General features: G+C 39.6%; 1 protein-coding gene across 2 annotated transcripts in view; it reads right to left on the bottom strand.

Annotated features, from left to right (window-relative positions):
• Positions 1 to 20,822, bottom strand: part of LOC134349540 (PC3-like endoprotease variant B) — a 797,797-nt gene that overhangs the window by 235,407 nt on the left and 541,568 nt on the right. For both annotated transcript variants that reach the window (XM_063054023.1, XM_063054024.1), the window contains exon 13: positions 2,824 to 2,937. In XM_063054023.1, the coding sequence (XP_062910093.1) occupies positions 2,824 to 2,937 (114 nt within the window). The remainder of the gene's footprint in view (positions 1 to 2,823; positions 2,938 to 20,822) is intronic.

Below are 20,822 nucleotides of genomic sequence, written 5' to 3'. Positions count from 1 at the left end.
TATATTTCTATAAACAAACAATGGAGCTATCCAGACTGGCCTGGTATATCCATCATGGCCTTGTATAGAACCACCAATGCCCAGGGATGGAAACGGCTTCCACTGGATACAACCTAGTACATCACAAGCAAAGCCTCCCACCATTGAATTTAAAAACACAAACATGAGGAAATCCGCAGATGCTGGAAATTCAAGCAACACACGCAAAAAATGCTGGTGAACGCAGCAGGCCAGGCAGCATCTCTAGGAAGAGGTCCAGTTGACATTTCGGGATGAGACTTTTTTCCCACCATTGAGCACGTTTACATGGAATGCTGTCACAAGAAAGCAACATTCATCATCAAAGTCTCTCACCATCCAGGCTATGCTCTCTTCTTGTTACTACCATCAGGCTGGAGGTACAGGAGCCTTAGGTCCCATACCATCAGGTTCAGGAACAGTTATTACCCAACAACCATTAAGCTCCTGAACCAGCAAGGATAACCATTCTGAACTGACTCTATAACCTGCAGGCTCTCTTTCAAGGAACTTTCACAATTCATGTTCTCAGCATTATTTTTTATTTGCACAGTTTGTCTTATTTCATCAGTCTTTGTTGGTGTATTTTTTTTTGTAAATTCTATTGTATTTCTTTATTTCCCTGTAAATGCCTGGAAGAAAATTAATCTCAAGGTAGAACATGGTAACTTGTATGTGTTTTGACAATACATTTTACTTTGAAGATGCACACTCAGTGTTTTAGAAACAGTTTCTTTGCCATCATCATCAGATTTCTGAATGGTCTATGAACCCATGAACATTACCTCACTATTTATTTATTTTAATTTTTATTGGAACTTATAGCAATTGTTTTTGTAGCTTGCATTCTATTGCTGCCACAGACAACAAATTTCATGATCTATGTCAGTGATAACAAGCCTAATTCTTTTCTGATTCTGAACTTGGTTTCTCTATTCACAGGTACTGACTGGGTTGCTGAGTACAGCATCTTCTGTTCTTGTTTAAGAGGATATAGGCCCACTCTGCTGACCCTCCCATCATATGGCAAACACTGCCATGACAGGAATCAATCGGTGAACTTACACTCCTGTCACAGTTAGTTATTTCCTTAGGAAGAGAATTCCCAAGCTTTGCTACCCTTTTGGTGAGGAATTTGTTTCAATTTCTCTTCTGAAGAGTTGTCCCATTAGGATAATAACTATCTAAAGGAAACTTAGCATCTTCTGCCATTAGAATTTCATATTTTTCAATAAAATTGATATTCAGTCTCATAAACTCAAGAGGGTATGGGAACAACCTGCTTTTTTTCTCCTTATAAGAGAAGCTTAACATCCCAGGAATTAAAATCTAGTAAACTTTTCCTACACTCCCCACTCCCTTTATCACAAATATATTTTTGGTAGGGGACCAGAACTCTACACAATATTCCTAATGTGGTCTCAGCAGGGCTCCATTTAATTAAAACAATACATTTCTATTCTTGCACTCAAATCTACGTGCAATAAAAGCCAACAAACTCTTTGCCTTCGTAACTGCTTGCTGAAATTGCCTATTAAAATTTAGTGATTCATGTACAAGTAGAAATCAGGTCCCTTTGAACAGAAAAGTTTTCGCCTAATAAAAAAAAAGTTCACTTTTTATTTTTCTCTAACAAAGTGGATGACCCAGTATTTTCCCACGTTATATGCCATCTGCCATGTCAGTGCCCAGTCACCTATCTTGTCTATATCTTTCTGATGCTCCTGAGCATCCTCATCACAGCCAACACCTTCAGCTAGCTCTGTATCATCTGCAAACATAGAAATGTAACATTTGATCACCTTATCAAAATTACAGGTGCATTGTTCCCCGGGTTTCAGCATTGATCTCTGCTTGCCCTGCTAATCACACAGCAGTTCTCCAACCTGAAAGTGATTTGTGTGTTCTTTCTGTTTTCTTTTTTTCAAACGATCTTGAATCTGCATCCATAAATTAACTTCATGTCATGTGCTCTAATTTTGTTCAACAATTCTTTTCTGTGCTACCATCTGAAAGGCCTTGACAAATAATATACTGGTTTGTTCTTATATCTTCCATTGTTTACAGCTTCAAAAAACCTCAACACGTGTGTCAAATGTGAGTTTCTTTTTAAAATCCACATTCACTTTGCCCAGTACTCTTATTACTTTCCTAGTTACTACTTCCTTAATTATAAATTGCTGCATTTTTTGAACCACTAATGCCAGACTACATGCTTTATCATTACTTCCTCCTCTTCTTCATAGAGCTACTTTTAGCAACAACAGTTGAATGCTTCAGTCTTCATATCCTGTTTGACCTGCCTGAGATTCCTATTGTGATAGTGTAACTTTCTCCTGATGGTAAATATCTATGTCACAGCCTTCCATTGTTTAACCCATGGGCAATGAGAAATCAAAACCAGTCACTTCTCGTCATAAAGCTAAAACATATGAGCATAGTTAAATCTAAAGAAAATCATTTTGGTTCTGTTGCAGGAAATAGTTTCATTCACAGACAGAAATCTTTAATAATTTCAACAGGAAAACATGTATAACGTTGGAAACCTAAGCATTTTAATCAAACATATATTCAAATGTAGATAACATTTGCAATTAATAGAGAAAACAGTTATGTTGCTTCAAGCAGCATTGAGTACTTTTTCCCTTTAGTATTTTGAATTTATTATCCAGAGCATTTTTAGTCTAATGGTATTTTTTCACTATTGTCATCTCCAATTCAATCAACCAAATCTGATCATATTGCTACTCCTTATATATGAAGCACAACTCCACAAACAAAATCTTTCATGAATTGGTTTCTTACTTGTGATGAACATGGTAGCCTGCTCCATTAATCTTCCAGCCTTTGTTCATGGGGTCAGTGATTTTGCAGGTTTGAACAATCAGGTGCTGCACATCTCGCCATGTGAGATTAGGACTAAATAAAAAGAAAATTGTAAACAAACTGTATCATATTACTCTGGTATAGAAGAAATGGATTTAAATTGTCAGCTTCAGCTTTCTATCTTCAATCTACATTATCCTGCACTCATAGTCACATGGAAGATAAAGAAAAACTGAGCAGTGTATACAATTTCTCTAGGTGAAGAGTAGCAGGCTTACCACTAGATTGACTGCTTTTAACATTTTTGATTGACTCAAATATAAATGTTTGTAATAAAGTTTCTTTTAATCTCTCAGCTCCATCAAAGGCACTAGCTTCCCCACCATCAAGGACATCTTCAAAAGATAATGAAGGACTCTCAACACACAGGACATGCTCTCTTCTCATTACTACCATTAGGGAGGAGTTCATAAGCAAAAGATGCATACTCAACATTTTAGAAAGATCCTCTTCGCCTCCACTATTAGATTTCTGAACCCATGAACGCTACCTCGTAATTTTGCTCTCTTTTGCAATATTTATTTTTATATGTTTTTATTATTACATCACTTTTATGTATTGAACTATTGCAAAACAGCAAATTTCACAATACAGTAGATGTTTGTAATAACAAACCAGATCCATTACAGTATTATAGCTATTTGCTTGGGAAGAGATTATTCTAAAATTCTATTCTCTCTGCTATCTAGTATCCTTGAGTGTGAGGGATGGGCTGGTATGCTGTTGTCAAGAATATACTGGTTGCATGAGACTTGTTCAAAAATAAAACCTAAATATGCATAATCTTGAAATAGATTATTGAATTGCAGTATATATTACTTGCTTATCCTTATAAATAGCAATGTTCTACACAATTGTTCTGTATTTTAAGGCTAAGCTTGGTTAATGTAAAACTTGTTTAACATTCTTTTGTTAAAAATTACTAGTTACATGAGAATTCCAGATGCCCAAATCTAATAAACAAGGGTTTACTGCATTTATATACTTCAGTAATTTTCTTATGTGCCCTGGATTCTCTTTTGTTTCTGGTTATCATTAATGGTAGAATGTGACCTTATTATTGCCACATTTTCTCTGTGACCATACTCCTGGACTTAACAGTTTGCAGTGAGAAAAATGCTATAGATTTTGGACAGGTACCAAAATTAATCTTACAGCATCACCCTCTGCAAGGATAAGTGTGACTTTCATTTTCAGCTAAGGGACATGTAATGCTATATGTTCCATGACTTGCCTGCTGATAAGGCCATAAGCAACACTATGAATGAATGAAAATTTCTCACATAATAATGCAGCCCATATAAAGAGGAAAAAATACCAACATAATATTATTTTTAATACGGTATTTATTCAGCAGCAAATATGCTTCTCACCGAGCCAGCGCCATTGTGGAAACAACAAAGTATCACATACACAAACATTCACACACAAGACAACCTTTGCTAATTATGAACTGCATTTGTCGTACACAAAGTTAACCATTCATACTTATTTGCATGCATATAATGGGATAAACTAGTGAACCTAAACCACTTCAGTGTTTATCTAAAAAGAGAAATGACAGTGTCATAGAGTGATAGGACACTACAGCACAGAGACAGGCCCTTTGGATATCTATTTCATACCAAACTATTAATCTGCCTGGTTGCACCGACCTGTACCCGGACCATAGCCCTCCATGCCCCTCCCATCCATGCGCCTATCTAAAGTTTTCTTAAATATTGAAACGGAACCCACATCCACTTCCACTGGCAGGTTGCTCCACATTCTCACTACCATCTGAGTGAAGAATTTCTCCCTCTTGTTCCCCTTTATTATTTCACCCTTCACCCTTACCCAGGACCAGTGTTTCCTCTAAACTGCTCGGGTGTGTGGCCGCACAGTAAATGAATTGCTCCTGTGCACACAGTCTTCATTACTGCACAGCTAGAAACTTCCTTCTATAATATTAATATAGTTTTGAAATTTTGCCAATATAATTTTGTAATTATGATATAATATTGAACTTTGTGCTAATATAATTGTGAAATACCCTGTAATTAATTGTGTTAATGAATATAATTCATACATTTTCTAAATAATAAATTACCTAAATCTTTACTTTGAAACATTTTAGAGTTTTAACACATTTATATTGACAGTGTTTCAAGATAAAACATTATAAATTGTAACAATAAACACAGAATGGAAATCAGTAGCTATTGTTAATAAATTGCCAGCCACTGATATGTTGAACTACATGCTTAGAAATGAAGAATTTGAAGAATTGTCAATTCTGCTTGATATCATTGGACCACTTCAAGCTTCTAGTACTGACTGTGAACTTGGATGCAGTTTTATGAATTTAATCAAATATAAATCCATAAACAGAATAGAAGTGGACCATTTGGATGATCTAATGAGGATCTTTCAAAATTAATGCAAAATTAATCTGACGGTGTTACTAGACAATGGGTTTGTAATAAAGTTCTGCTCAGTTTTCAGGCTGTGTAAAATTTTCCAGCTTAGAGCAATGGTTAGTCTGCGCAGCTGTATAAAAAATTAGAAGGAACTTTGTCCATGACCTCTAGTTCTAGTCTCACCCAGCCTTAGTGGAAAAAGCCTGCACAGATTCACCCTATTTTAGAAACATAGAAAATAGGTGCAGGAGTAGGCCATTCGGCCCTTCGAGCCTGCACCGCCATTTATTATGATCATGGCTGATCATCCAACTCAGAACTCCCTCCATACCCCTTGACCCCTGTAGCCACAAGGGCCATATCTAACTCCTTCTTAAACATAGCCAATGAACTGGCCTCAACAGTTTGCTGTGGCAGAGAATTCCACAGATTCACCACTCTCTGTGTGAAGAAGTTTTTCCTAATCTAGCCTGTCCAATCCCTTTAGGATCTTATACGTTTCAATCAGATCCCCCCTCAATCTTCTAAATTCCAACGAGTACAAGCCCAGTTCATCCAGTCTTTCTTCATATGAAAGTCCTGCCATCCCAGGAATCAATCTGGTGAACCTTCTTTGTACTCCCTCTATGGCAAAGATGTCTTTCCTCAGATTAGGGAACCAAAACTGCACACAATACTCCAGGTGTGGTCTCACCAAGGCCTTGTACAACTGCAGTAGTACCTCCCTGCTCCTGTACTCGAATCCTCTCGCTATAAATGCCAGCATACCATTCGCCTTTTTCACCACCTGCTGTACCTGCATGCCCACTTTCAATGACTGGTGTATAATGACACCCAGGTCTCGTTGCACCTCCCCTTTTCCTAATCGGCCACCATTCAGATAATAATCTGTTTTCCTATTTTTGCCACCAAAGTGGATAACTTCACATTTATCCACATTAAATTGCATCTGCCATGAGTTTGCCCACTCACCCAACCTATCCAAGTCACCCTGCATCCTCTTAGCATCCTCCTCACTGCTAACACTGCCACCCAGCTTCGTGTCATCCGCAAACTTGGAGATGCTGCATTTAATTCCCTCATCCAAGTCACTAATATATATTGTAAACAACTGGGGTCCCAGCACTGAGCCTTGCGGTACCCTACTAGTCACCGCCTGCCATTCTGAAAAGGTCCCGTTTATTCCCACTCTTTGCTTCCTGTCTGCTAACCAATTCTCCACCCACACCAATACCTTACCCCCAATACCGTGTGCTTTAAGTTTGCACACTAATCTCCTGTGTGGGACCTTGTCAAAAGCCTTTTGAAAATCCAAATATACCACATCCACTGGTTCTCCCCTATCCACTCTACTAGTTACATCCTCAAAAAATTCTATGAGATTCGTCAGACATGATTTTCCTTTCACAAATCCATGCTGACTTTGTCCGATCATTTCTCCGCTTTCCAAATGTGCTGTTATCACATCCTTGATAACTGACTCCAGCAGTTTCCCCACCACCGACGTTAGGCTAACCGGTCTATAATTCCCCGGTTTCTCTCTCCCTCCTTTTTTAAAAATTGGGGTTACATTAGCCACCCTCCAATCCTCAGGAACTAGTCCAGAATCTAACGAGTTTTGAAAAATTATCACTAATGCATCCACTATTTCTTGGGCTACTTCCTTAAGCACCCTAGGATGCAGACCATCTGGCCCTGGGGATTTATCTGTCTTCAATCCCTTCAATTTACCTAACACCACTTCCCTACTAACATGTATTTCACTCAGTTCCTCCATCTCACTGGACCCTCTGTCCCTTACTATTTCTGGAAGATTATTTATGTCCTCCTTAGTGAAGACAGAACCAAAGTAATTATTCAATTGGTCTGCCATGTCCTTGCTCTCCATAATCAATTCACCTGTTTCTGTCTGCAGGGGACCCACATTTGTCGTTACCAGTCTTTTTCTTTTTACATATCTATAAAAGCTTTTACAGTCCGTTTTTATGTTCTCTGCCAGTTTTCTCTCATAATCTTTTTTCCCCTTCCTAATTAAGCCCTTTGTCCTCCTCTGCTGAACTCTGAATTTCTCCCAGTCCTCAGGTGAGACACTTTCTCTGGCTAATTTGTATGCTACTTCTTTGGAATTGATACTATCCCTAATTTCTCTTGTCAGCCACGGGTGCACTACCTTCCTTGATTTATTCTTTTGCCAAAGTGGGATGAACAATTGTTGTAGTTCATCCATGCAACCTATAAATGCTTGCCATTGCATATCCACCGTCAATCCTTTAAGTGTCATTTGCCAGTCTATCTTAGCTAATTCACGTCTCATACCTTCAAAGTTACCCCTCTTTAAGTTCAGAACCTTTGTTTCTGAATTAACTATGTCACTCTCCATATTAATGAAGAATTCCACCATATTATGGTCACTCTTACCCAAGGGGCCTAACACGACAAGATCGCTAATTAACCCTTCCTCATTGCTCAAAATCCAGTCCAGAATAGCCTGCTCTCTAGTTGGTTCCTCGACATATTGGTTCAAAAAACCATCCCGCATACATTCCAAGAAATCCTCTTCCTCAGCACCTTTACCAATTTGGTTCACCCAGTCTACATGTAGATTGAAGTCACCCATTATAACTCATAATTTATCTCATAATTTTGTATACCTCTATCAATTATCCTGGCAATTCTGGACAATGTTTCTCACCCTCTGCATGCCAACTTGGCTGAACAGAGGAGCACTTTTAGTGATAGACTAAGACAACTGCACTGCTCCAAAGAGCACTACATGAGGTCATTCTTACCCTCGGCCATTAGGCTCTATAATGAGTCAACCTATAGCCGGGGAAGTAATGACTCCCCCCTCCTGTTGGATGTTTGTGATAACTTGTTTTTTATTCTTTCTACTTCTCTTCTAATATTTATATCTGTGCACTTGTAATGTTTCTGTGACACTGTAATTTCCTTTGGGATCAATAAAGTTCCTATCTATCTATCTGTCTATCTATCTACATTATTATCCAGATTGTTGATATAGATGACAAACAGCTTGCAACACACCATTAGTCACAGGCCTTTAGTCAGAGAGGCAACAATCTACTACCACTCTCCAGCTTCTCCCGTGAAGCCAATTTCTAATCCATTTTACTATGTCAGCCTGAATGCCAAATGATTGAATCTTCTTGACCAATCTCCCATGTGGACCTTTTTCAGAGGCCTTGTTAGGAAGAGCAAAATGTAATGCAGACTCCCATCACACAGAAACACATACTCAGGTACTTTATTCCAAATTTAGACCTAAATGTTAACCTTGGGACCCAGTGTTTGCGTTAAACTGTTCAGTATCAGGCATACTGAATATGGAGGTAGAGATAAAGGATCCTCTTCTTCATGATTAAGGAGTGAAGAGTCATGATCTTACTTCTTAACATCACAATAATAATAATAATAATAATAAATGTTTGCATGTTTTCCCCATATGTCTTTGCAATGAAAACAATACCCAAGTACAGTCATGACGGAAATTACATAGTTTTGGACTGTGAGCTTAAGTAGATATAATATAATATAACCTGCATTTTCCCTTCATTTTTATGATATGCTGACTGTACATGAATTTCTTTCTCAACTCTCATTGCCCTTGAGAATATGACATTGGGTCTTCTTTGTGAATAGCTGCAACCTATGTGTTGAAGGCAGTTTCATGGTGTTATTCAGTAGGTTTCAGGGTTTTCTCCCAAAAGTGAAGAAACGGAATTAAATGTCCAAGACAGATAGGGGCATAGTGATTAGCAGAAGTCTATACTGTTTCCCTACGCTTGTTGACTCAGGAGGCTGTGAATTACTGAACCATATCATTTGGGTAGCACACATTATAACAAAGGTGTACAAGTTGAATAGAGCTGGTTGGAAGGATTGTTGTCATGTCACTAAGCTCTCGATCTCCCTCCTGTATTCTCTGACACATCACTATTTTAGACATGTTCCACTATGGCGGTATCATCTGTAAAGTTACAGATGGATTTAGAGTAGAATTTGGTCACACAGTTGTGAGTGTACAAAGATTAGAGTAGGTAGCCATATTGGGCACCACTGTTGAGGATATTCATGGTGGAGGTGTCCCTACATATCCTTACTGATACAAACACGAGGAATTCTGCAGATGCTGGAAATTCAAGCATCTCTAGGAAGAGGTACAGTCGACGTTTCAGGCCGAGACCCTTCGTCAGGACGGAGGGTCTTGGCCTGAAACGTCGAATGTACCTCTTCCTAGCGATGCTGCCTGGCCTGCTGCGTTCACCAGCAACTTTGATGTGTGTTGCTTATCCTTACTGATTGTGCTTTTTTGATCAGGTAGTCAGGATCAACTTGCATAGTGTCATTTTGAATTTCAGGTTGAGGAGTTTGGAGATGAGTTTGCTTGGAATATATAGGATTGAAGGCACTTATGTAGTCAATAAACAATAGTTTAATATAGATGTCTTTACTGTCCAGATACGGTATGCCAGGGATGAGTGTAGGGCCAGGGAAATGGTGTCCATCATGGACTTGTTTCAGCAGTAGGTAAATTACTGTGGGTTGAGGTTGCCTGGGTGACAGGAGTTATGACTGTCTGTGACCAGCTTCTTGAAGAACTTCATAATGGTGGATGTCAGAGCTATTAAGGTATGTTAGCTTGTTTTTTTATTAGGTACCAGGATGATAAGGAAGACGGGATTCACAGATTAAAGCATGGAGAGGTTAAAAATGCCTGCAAATATCCCCACTAGCTAATATGTGCAGGATCTATGGACGTACTCAGGGACACTATTCAGATCAACACAGGGACCAGGACTTCCTGAAGGATTCTATGCTGTTGGAGAGACCCTTTAAGGTGAAATATTAAACTGATCTGCTTCCTAAAGTAGATCTAAAAGATCCCGTGGCCCCTCTTTGAAAAAGAACAGTTGAAGTTCTTGCTCAATCAATATCACCAAAATAGATAGGTGGAGAATTTCCTTTATATCACAACGCTGAAAATGCATGTGCAGGTATTGGCCACCAGTTGTTCTCACCATTGTACATAGAGTTCCACTGATTACAATGAAAGTGAAATGCAAGGAGTATATATAACTAAGCAGTTTATTTACTTCATTAAAATAGTTATGATTATTTCCTATCTGTGGAGATGTTGAATTAACATTAGCTTTGATTTTGGTTTACTGATTTATTTTTCTTTTAGTTATTTATATCTACTTGACTAGTTTTATATACCATTGATGATCAGAAACCTTTCAAAACAGTTTCAAAGTGAGTTGTCAAATACTGTTGGGCTGTTCTGGGGTTGGAGCTTTGGCACCCAATACCTGAGGTGTGCCTGCTTCACTTCCCAGGTCTGCAGTTTGCCCTCCATTTTTAGAACAGTGTAATATGGACAGGAGGGCACTGCTGCTGGTTAATCTGGTCTGAGCTTCAGATACAGAATGACCCAGACTTACTTATTAAAATGCATTAAAAAGCTGGTAAATAATTGGAGCATTAAAATCAAATTAAACAGGTAAAAGAATAAATGATTGATTTTTTCCTTCCTACTTTCCAGCTTGGGAATCCTCAATCAAATGAATACCTTTCCAATTCCATCCGGCCACAGAGTCACAGAGGTGGAATTCTCAGTGATTAGGCTCTGCTACGGGATTGCACAATTATTTATGTGTTATTTTTTCACGGCAAGGAGGCTATTCAGCCCATTGTGTCCACGTTGGACCCTAGCTGATTAATCCTATCATTTGCATTCCCTTTCTTCTATTTCCTTATGGCTTTGTGTCTTATTCGCTCTCACATGCCCATCCACTTCCCTTTGAATCTTTTGCCGCTCACTCTCATTGACACATAATTTACCATCTTCAGCACGACTTTGGGATGTGGGAGGAAACTGGGGCACAAAGTGGAAACTCAACTTTGCACAGATTTCATCCATGCAACATAGGTCACACCCAAGGTCAGGACTGAGCTTTGAGATAATAGCACGAGATGATGTGCTACCATCTTTCACATCTAGCACTTAGCTTATCTCAGATTGACAATGGCACAGTGTAAATCCGGATGCTTTTAGAGACTGAGCCCTTTAAGGCTTTCACAAGAACTGTTGGTTATGATCTGGTCAATATGGCACATTATCGTTTTGGGGTATGCCTCAGGTTATGAGGAGCATTTTACAAACCCATTTAAGTTTCTAAAAGAAAGTTAAGGATTTTATTTTTATTTCTCAACTCCATTAAAAAATATAAATAAACTTTTCCTGGAGTTTACGCACAGTATTATCTTTCAACTGGGATCTGTACCATTACCCAGTAAAACATAACCAATCAGCAGGTAGAGACCAACCACTATAAGTAAGCTTTGCTGCACAGGTCGCTTTCTACCACCATTAGTAGCAACCCAATTTATGAAACCATTAGTGACACTTTCTTTCCTGCAGATAAAAACAGTCAAAATTATCTGGCAGCAATTAATCTTAATGGCTGTGTGCAGTAAACAGCAATGGGCTAATTCCAGTTCTGTCAGTCCCATCAAACAATCCCACATTAGGCAGGTTTTCACTGGTCCATTAAGGAAAGTCAGTACAACAACAAATCTGGTGCTGAAGGCACTGAGCATTACTACAGTGATCTTCTGAAACCATCATTATCTTTTAAATAGTATATCCCCAGTGTATTATCATTGCACTCTACATTAGAAATACTTTGATTAAACTCCCCTAATTCATAACAGACAGCTGCAAACCATTTAAGCAGTTAATCTCAACACAACGGCTATTGAAGAAATATAACAAATGAAAGCTGTAAACTCTAAATCATTACTGCAGCAATGACTTGTTTTTGTTATAGCAAAGGGCTCACTTGAGAGGATTTTTGTTTGTTAAGAAGAATTATATAGTGCATGCATTGTCCTTGTGTAACAGTTTTTTTCCTTCTCACATTTAATAAAAATGCTCTAAACCACAATGTGTTCAATTGATTAGAACTGTTATTAATACTGCAGCACTAACATTTGGATATCTATTTCGTTAGGAAATGATAATTATGAATACATTTTTGCCTTTCCCTTCCAATGTTATATTTTGAGCTGGTTGGTTAAAAAAAGGTAGCCAAGAACTAGAGACATGTTTCAAACCAATTTCCATACACAATGCCAGCCTTACTGAGTGGATCACAGAAGTGTTTCATCTAGCAAGCTGAAGAGTATTTCTTCTAAGAGTTTTCACTTGCTTTGAGTAGAAATAGCAAGAAAAAGACATTTACCTCTGAAAAAAAGAAAGAGTCCCATTTACATAGGGTTGTTCCATTTGCTTTTGGATGCCTCAATGAGCTTTAAACCCAAAGAAATACTTCTGAAGGATCATCATGACGCCATATTGGCAGTCAATTTCCTACAACAAGCTCCCATTAAGAGCAGCGTGAGCACATCCAGATAACTTTTCCAGATGTACTGATCGAGAGATAAATACTAATCAGCTCACTAGGGATAATTTTGCTGTTCTTCCTCAATATAGTGCCACTGGGATCATGTTAAAGAGCAAATGGGGCCTCAGCATTTTCAATAGCATTGCCTAAGTTCTGCAATACAGATTTTGGTGGCTTAGTCTTTTGGAGCAGGACTTGAACCCATTACCTTTAATCACTGAGAATTAACAGAAGAAACGAAACCTTGCCATTTATTAAAAAAATAAACACTTGATATTTCTGATACTTGCACAGTCAAATCCTTTGGGATTCATTGTTTTCTCTGACTGTGTAATATTGAAACAGTTAGAATTGATGCAATTACTGCCCTTACATAAAGGTGTTACACTGTTAAATATTATTTCACATAACAGCTATTCATTGCTGTGTCTAGTTTGCCCACTTTATTGCCTCCCACATTCAGAATGTGAGTACTAAAGTCTTCTCTTCCAGCTTGCTAAGGTTCCTAAACGAATTCCTATAACTACCCACCAAACTCCAGGTTCACCTCTGTAATTTTCTCACACTTCTAAAATGGTAAAACTGCCCGAAACAACTTCTCTTCCACTCCCCCATCTGCATTCTGAAAGGATCATTTCTTCAAAGCACTCTGTCTGAACTTCCCAGTTCCACTAACATTTCCCCTTCACACGGCATCAAACATATGAGATGTCACATCTGTCTCTTTATCACCTCTCTTTCACCATTCACTACCTGAACAACAGTTGTGATGTTATGTTGAAGTTGTATAAGACATTGGAGAGGCCGAATTTGGAGTATTGTGTGCAGTTTTCATCATCTACCTACAGGAAAGATGTAAATAATATTGAAACAATGCATAGAAAATTTACAAGGATGTTGCCGGCACTGGAGGACCTGAGTTATAAGGAAAGATTGAATAGGTTAGAACTTTATTCCCTGGGACATAGAAGATTGAGGAAAGACATGATAGAGGTTTACAAAATTATCTGGGGTATAGATAGGGTACATGCAAAACAGGCTTTTTCCACTGAGCTTGGGTGAGATTACAACTAAGGGGTCATGGGTTAAAGGTGAAAGGTGAAATGTTTAAGGGGAACATGAGGGGAAACTTCTTCACTCAGAGAGTGGTGATCTGCCAGTGGAAGTGCTGGAAGAGATTTTGATCCCAATGACCAAGAGAAGTTTGGATAGGTATATGGGTGGGAGGGGATGGAGGGCCCGGTTCCAGTGTAGGTTGACGGGACTGGGCATTTTAAGTGGTTCAGCACAGATTAGATGGGCCGAGGGGCCTGTTTCTGTGCTGTAGTTTTCTATGGCTGTATGACTCTAATACTTTCCAGGTGAAGTAGCACTAATGTACAAGAAAACCAGATGTAAATTGGACAATGACTTTGCAGAATGGCAGCATTCAGTCTGCAAAAATGAACTGAAGTTTCCAGATATAATTCTCTGTGTCATTCCCTCTCAAACTTCTGTAATTGGCCTGCTACAGGTTTAACAAAACACAATGTAAGCTTGAGGAGCAGTTTCTTATCTTCTGTATTGCCTTCCAGGCTCAACACTGAGCACAACAATTTCAGGTAATCTGCATTTTCAGTGCTTTTGTTTCAGATTTCCAACATTCAGTGTGTCTTTTTGGTCTTTGCAGATAATTGCTTTCCCCAATCACACCTCCTCCAGACCTAATTTCAGTTTCCTTCTATAACTACTATCATTCAATCGCTCTTGGTTTCTGCCAAATAATAGAACGTTCTTTATGTGAGCAGGAGGCATGAGCATGTAGAGTCCGAGCCTGGAGTCTGGCATCCCATCATCAGCTTGTCCAGGGGTTGATAATGAAGATCGAAGCTTGAAGTTTGATCAGAAGTTCGCAAGTTGAAGCCCTTTGGGCAAACCCTGGAGACTAGAAATGAAGGCTGGAAGCCTGGAGATCAGTCCTGGAGATAGAAGACTGTCTATGTGTGTGGCTGGGTGAGAGGAAAGAAAGAGACTTGCTTTGCTGCTGTCTTCTTGCGTTTTGTTGTGTTCTGTTTTGTGTTGTTCTGCTGAGAATTGTGGGCATGCTATGTTGGTGTGGAATGTGTGGTGACATTTGTTGTCTGCCCCCAGCACACCCATAGATGCACTGGTTGTTAACACAAATGACGCATATCCCTGTATGTTTCGAAGTGTGTGATAAATAAATCCAAATCTGAACTTTCAGTATCAGAATCAGGTTTGATATCACTGGCATACGTCATGAACTTTCATGTTGTTCTCCGCTACCTTCTTTCTTATCTTTGCATCTTGGAACCTGTTTACTTCTAGCTTTTCTCTATTTTAATGAAAAATCACTGACATTAAACAACAATTTCTTCTCGCTTCACCAGTTATCCCAGATCTGCTGAGTATTGCCAGTTCCATCTCTGTTCTTTCATGATCACTGAATCAAGATCTTAAAGCTGCTTTCTCAGCAACGGCGTGGGAACACCTTCACTCGAAGGGCTATAGTTGTCCAGAGATAGCTTACCTTACCAATTTCACAAATGCAAGAGAGAATGGACAATATAATGGTACCCTTGTTATCGCCAACCAACCCTGGCTGGTATCCATCTGTCTCAAAGAACAATGGGCGATAATGATCACCATCACGAGCTGAAGGGCGGAAGGTATGGAGATCCTGAGATGCCCAGTCATCAGGATCCCCCTCTTGACCTCACAGTGTAATTTAAAGGAACGCTTATGAAGCAATATGTTTGGCACCAGCATGGCTGCAGGAGCTGCCGGAAGGATGTTCAAAGACGTCCAGCCACCTGAGGGGCTTCAGTCTGGATTCGCTCTCTGGGTTTACTCCTGTAGTCTTTGTCTCTCCCGAGGCTATTTACTCATAGCGGAGGATCTGGTTCACGAGCACCAGGGCATGTCCCCATACTGGCGGGCCTACGTGCTATGTGTTCAGGAGCCAGACCTCCTCCCTATCCTCTGTATTTCAGCCTGAGGCTGAAAGGAGTTCAGTTTCCACCTGTCGCCAGTGAGGAGGCACTACATACGGCTTGCTATTGGAGTTGCTATGCACTGGCAGAGAGAGACTTACACATTCAGCTCTCCTTTTTGGAAGACTGTTAGCCAGCGGTGGAAACTGAAAACGAGGTCAACAAGCACTACCCACTACACTAGACACATCACAACCACTATATCCAATAAAGTAATGAAACAGAAGTCTATTTTATAGTATACAAGATGCTTTATCACTTTAAAGTGGGGCCAATTCCAATACCTGGAAGGTATGCATATTTGTATGTGAGTACTTATGTGTGTGTGAATTTTAACACAAATCTTGCTGCCCTTCAGTATTTATTTTCAATTATCCAAAAAAGAAGTCGGAGACCAGGACCCACAATGGCAATTTACAATGACATACAGAGTACCCAAACTGCTCTTTTTGAACTTGGTGGCACTTCCAACAGTACAGGCACTAGCTGTATGTTTGCGTTATTTGTGTTAAACTAAGTTGTCAAGCTTTGCTCTGCAACATGCCGAATAGCATATTCTTCACAATTACACTTAAAGCATAAGAAAAACAAATAGATAAATATAGTAAACTGTCACCATAAAATGTGTGAGCTTTGATGATATGCCATGTACACTTATAACTAAATACTTCAGAAGAAAACATTCGCAAGTGAAAATCAAAACATGCCCTGAATTATTAGCACTTAAACTTGTCCAGAAATTTTTTCGGCTTCTTCAATTTCAGCTTTTTGAACTGCCTCATCCTAACAGCAAAAACACAACCAAAGATGACAGTGAATCTGTTCTGAAATATTTGGATTAGAATTTCTTTTGTGTGTAAGTATCTGCCAAGATGTTACAGATTTTCATCTGTTGTTTCAGCATTCTTATATTGTAAGTGGAATTTCCCCCAATAACCCTGAACATACCACTGGATCCAAGTACAGAAAACAACACCAGAATTGATCAAGGTGACAGATTGGAATGGAAATTAGTCCCACTATGAAAAAAAACAGGGAAGCAAATTTCCTAATGGAGTAGATTAGTAAATTAAATGATCAGAAGTGGAGAGGGTGAGTAGTTTCAAGTTCCTGGGTGTCAACATCTCTGAGCATCTATCTTGGGCCCAACATATTGATGCAATTATAAAAAAGGCATGACAGTGACTATATTTCACCACATATTGGGAGTTTGAGGAGAAGTAGTATGCCATTAAAGACATTCGCAAATTTCTACAGATGTACCACAGAAAGCATTCTAGCTGGTTGCATTACCATGTGGTATGGAGGGGCCACACTACGGGATCAGCAAAAGCTGCCGAAAATTTTAAACTCAGATGTTTCCATCACGGGCAGCAGTCCCCCTAGCATCCAGCACAGCTACAAAAGACGATGCCTCAAGAATGGGACATCCATCATTAAGGACCCCCATCACCCAAGACGTGCCCTCTTTTCATTGTTACCATGAAGGAGGAGGTACAGGAGCCTGAAGACACACACTCAACTTTTCAGGAACAGCTTCTTCCCCTCTGCTATCAGGTTTCTGAATGAACAATGAATCCATGAACACTTCCTCAGAATTTTCCCTCTCTTTTTGCTTTACTTACTTAATTTATTTTTAATATGTACTTCTTATTGCAATTTATAGTTATTATTACTATGTGTAGCATGGTACTGCTACCACAAAACAACAAATAGCACAGCATTTCACTGCCGAAGATATTAAACTTATTTTGATTCTGATATCCTTCACCATCAAAATGGATGGTGAATATCTGAACATCCAGCTGCTACCTCCATACGAAAAAAAACTTCCATCCAAAGACATAAAACGTTTTACTTCATTTTTTATCTGTGGTTTTGACATAATGTGGAGTACATTTAAAAGTAAACAATGTCTACGTTTGCACTGGAGTGTGGAATTGTAATTCTTTGCTCTCTCAGCCTTGATTTGCAGTCCTAAATGAAGTGGCTATTGAGATAGTGGATGTGTTCATTTTTAATACTCCAGAATTCCTTATTAACTAGTAAGGACTTTTAAAAAATCAACATAACTCGAAAAAGTCAACTTTGTTTTGTGAAAGGGGTATCATGTTTGTCTATTTCAGTGGAATTCTGTGAAAAAGTGCCATGTACTGTGATTATACAGGAGCTAGTAGTTGTACGATACTTAGATTTCCAGAGGACATTTTATACGATCCTGCATCTAAGGTTATTGTGGAAAATTAAAGATCATATTGTAGGAAGTAACATATTGGCATGGATAGAAGTCTAAAAGAAAACAGAGAAAGGGCATGATGAATCTAGTTCTGTTTGCGCAAGATCTGCCTTGTCAATGCAACATTTGCTATCTCCGATTAGTTCCTGTCTCGCCAGGTGATCGCTCATCCCATGCTTCAGATTTTTTTCCAATAATTTCCCTGCCACTGGTATTAGACTCTTTGCCTGTAATTGCTAAGCTTTTCCACACAGCTTTCTTTGAAAAGGGTAACTAAATCTGCCACTTTCCAGTCATGTGGTACATAGAAACATAGAAACATAGAAAATAGGTGCAGGAGTAGGCCATTCGGCCCTTCGAGCCTGCACCGCCATTTATTATGATCATGGCTGATCATCCAACTCAGAACCCCGCCCCAGCCTTCCCTCCATACCCCCTGACCCCCGTAGCCACAAGGGCCATATCTAACTCCCTCTTAAACATAGCCAATGAACTGGCCTCAACTGTTTCCTGTGGCAGAGAATTCCACAGATTCACCACTCTCTGTGTGAAGAAGTTTTTCCTAATCTCGGTCCTAAAAGGCTTCCCCTCTATCCTCAAACTGTGACCCCTCGTTCTGGACTTCCCCAACGTCGGGAACAATCTTCCTGCATCTAGCCTGTCCAATCCCTTTAGGATCTTATACGTTTCAATCAGATCCCCCCTCAATCTTCTAAATTCCAACGAGTACAAGCCCAGTTCATCCAGTCTTTCTTCATATGAAAGTCCTGCCATCCCAGGAATCAATCTGGTGAACCTTCTTTGTACTCCCTCTATGGCAAAGATGTCTTTCCTCAGATTAGGGGACCAAAACTGCACACAATACTCCAGGTGTGGTCTCACCAAGGCCTTGTACAACTGCAGTAGTACCTCCCTGCTCCTGTACTCGAATCCTCTCGCTATAAATGCCAGCATACCATTCGCCTTTTTCACCACCTGCTGTACCTGCATGCCCACTTTCAATGACTGGTGTATAATGACACCCAGGTCTCGTTGCACCTCCCCTTTTCCTAATCGGCCACCATTCAGATAATAATCTGTTTTCCTATTTTTGCCACCAAAGTGGATAACTTCACATTTATCCACATTAAATTGCATCTGCCATGAATTTGCCCACTCATCCAACCTATCCAAGTCACCCTGCATCCTCTTAGCATCCTCCTCACTGCTAACACTGCCACCCAGCTTCGTGTCATCCGCAAACTTGGAGATGCTGCATTTAATTCCCTCATCCAAGTCACTAATATATATTGTAAACAACTGGGGTCCCAGCACTGAGCCTTGCGGTACCCTACTAGTCACCGCCTGCCATTCTGAAAAGGTCCCGTTTATTCCCACTCTTTGCTTCCTGTCTGCTAACCAATTCTCCACCCACACCAATACCTTACCCCCAATACCGTGTGCTTTAAGTTTGCACACTAATCTCCTGTGTGGAACCTTGTCAAAAGCCTTTTGAAAATCCAAATATACCACATCCACTGGTTCTCCCCTATCCACTCTACTAGTTACATCCTCAGAAAATTCTATGAGATTCGTCAGACATGATTTTCCTTTCACAAATCCATGCTGACTTTGTCCGATCATTTCACCGCTTTCCAAATGTGCTGTTATCACATCCTTGATAACTGTCTCCAGCAGTTTCCCCACCACCGACGTTAGGCTAACCGGTCTATAATTCCCCGATTTCTCTCTCCCTCCTTTTTTAAAAAGTGGGGTTACATTAGCCACCCTCCAATCCTCAGGAACTAGTCCAGAATCTAACGAGTTTTGAAAAATTATCACTAATGCATCCACTATTTCTTGGGCTACTTCCTTAAGCACTCTAGGATGCAGACCATCTGGCCCTGGGGATTTATCTGCCTTCAATCCCTTCAATTTACCTAACACCACTTCCCTACTAACTTGTATTTCGCTCAGTTCCTCCATCTCACTGGACCCTCTGTCCCTTACTATTTCTGGAAGATTATTTATGTCCTCCTTAGTGAAGACAGAACCAGAGTAATTATTCTATTGGTCTGCCATGTCCTTGCTCCCCATAATCAATTCACCTGTTTCTGTCTGCAGGGGACCTACATTTGTCTTTACCAGTCTGTTCCTTTTTACATATCTATAAAAGCTTTTACAGTCCGTTTTTATGTTCCCTGCCAGTTTTCTCTCATAATCTTTTTTCCCCTTCCTAATTCAGCCCTCTGTCCTCCTCTGCTGAACTCTGAATTTCTCCCAGTCCTCAGGTGAGACACTTTCTCTGGCTAATTTGTATGCTTCTTCTTTGGAATTGATACTATCCCTAATTTCTCTTGTCAGCCACGGGTGCACTACCTTCCTTGATTTATTCTTTTGCCAAACTGGGATGAACAATTGTTGTAGTTCATCCATGCAACCTTTAAATGCTTGCCATTGCATATCCACCGTCAAACCTTTAAGTGTCATTTGCCAGTCTATCTTAGCTAATTCACGTCTCATACCTTCAAAGTTACCCCTCTTTAAGTACCTTTCTGGTTGCCCATGATGACTGACAAATCTCAGCCAGAGCTGCCACCCTGACTCCCACAGCAGCCTAGGATAAGACCAATTTACCCTAGTGATTTAGTTACCTTCAAGTTCACTAAGACATCAAGTACCTCCTCTTTATTCATGGAGACTTGCACAGGAATTTCACTTTTCTGCTCACTGAGTTCTTCAACTACAAAATCCATTTGCTTTGTGAACAATAAGGAAAGGATTTCATTTTGGACCTCACCCATAGATTGCTCCTGCTGTCCCCATGAGTCCTCTTCTTTCCCTAGTTATTTTTTTTACTTCAGACATGTCTAAAATATTTACT

Source organism: Mobula hypostoma, chromosome 7 (genome assembly GCF_963921235.1).
Source record: "Mobula hypostoma chromosome 7, sMobHyp1.1, whole genome shotgun sequence".
Classification (NCBI taxonomy): domain Eukaryota; kingdom Metazoa; phylum Chordata; class Chondrichthyes; order Myliobatiformes; family Myliobatidae; genus Mobula; species Mobula hypostoma.
The sequence above is the reverse complement of the archived record's forward strand: the minus strand, read 5'-3'. Positions and strand labels throughout refer to the sequence as shown.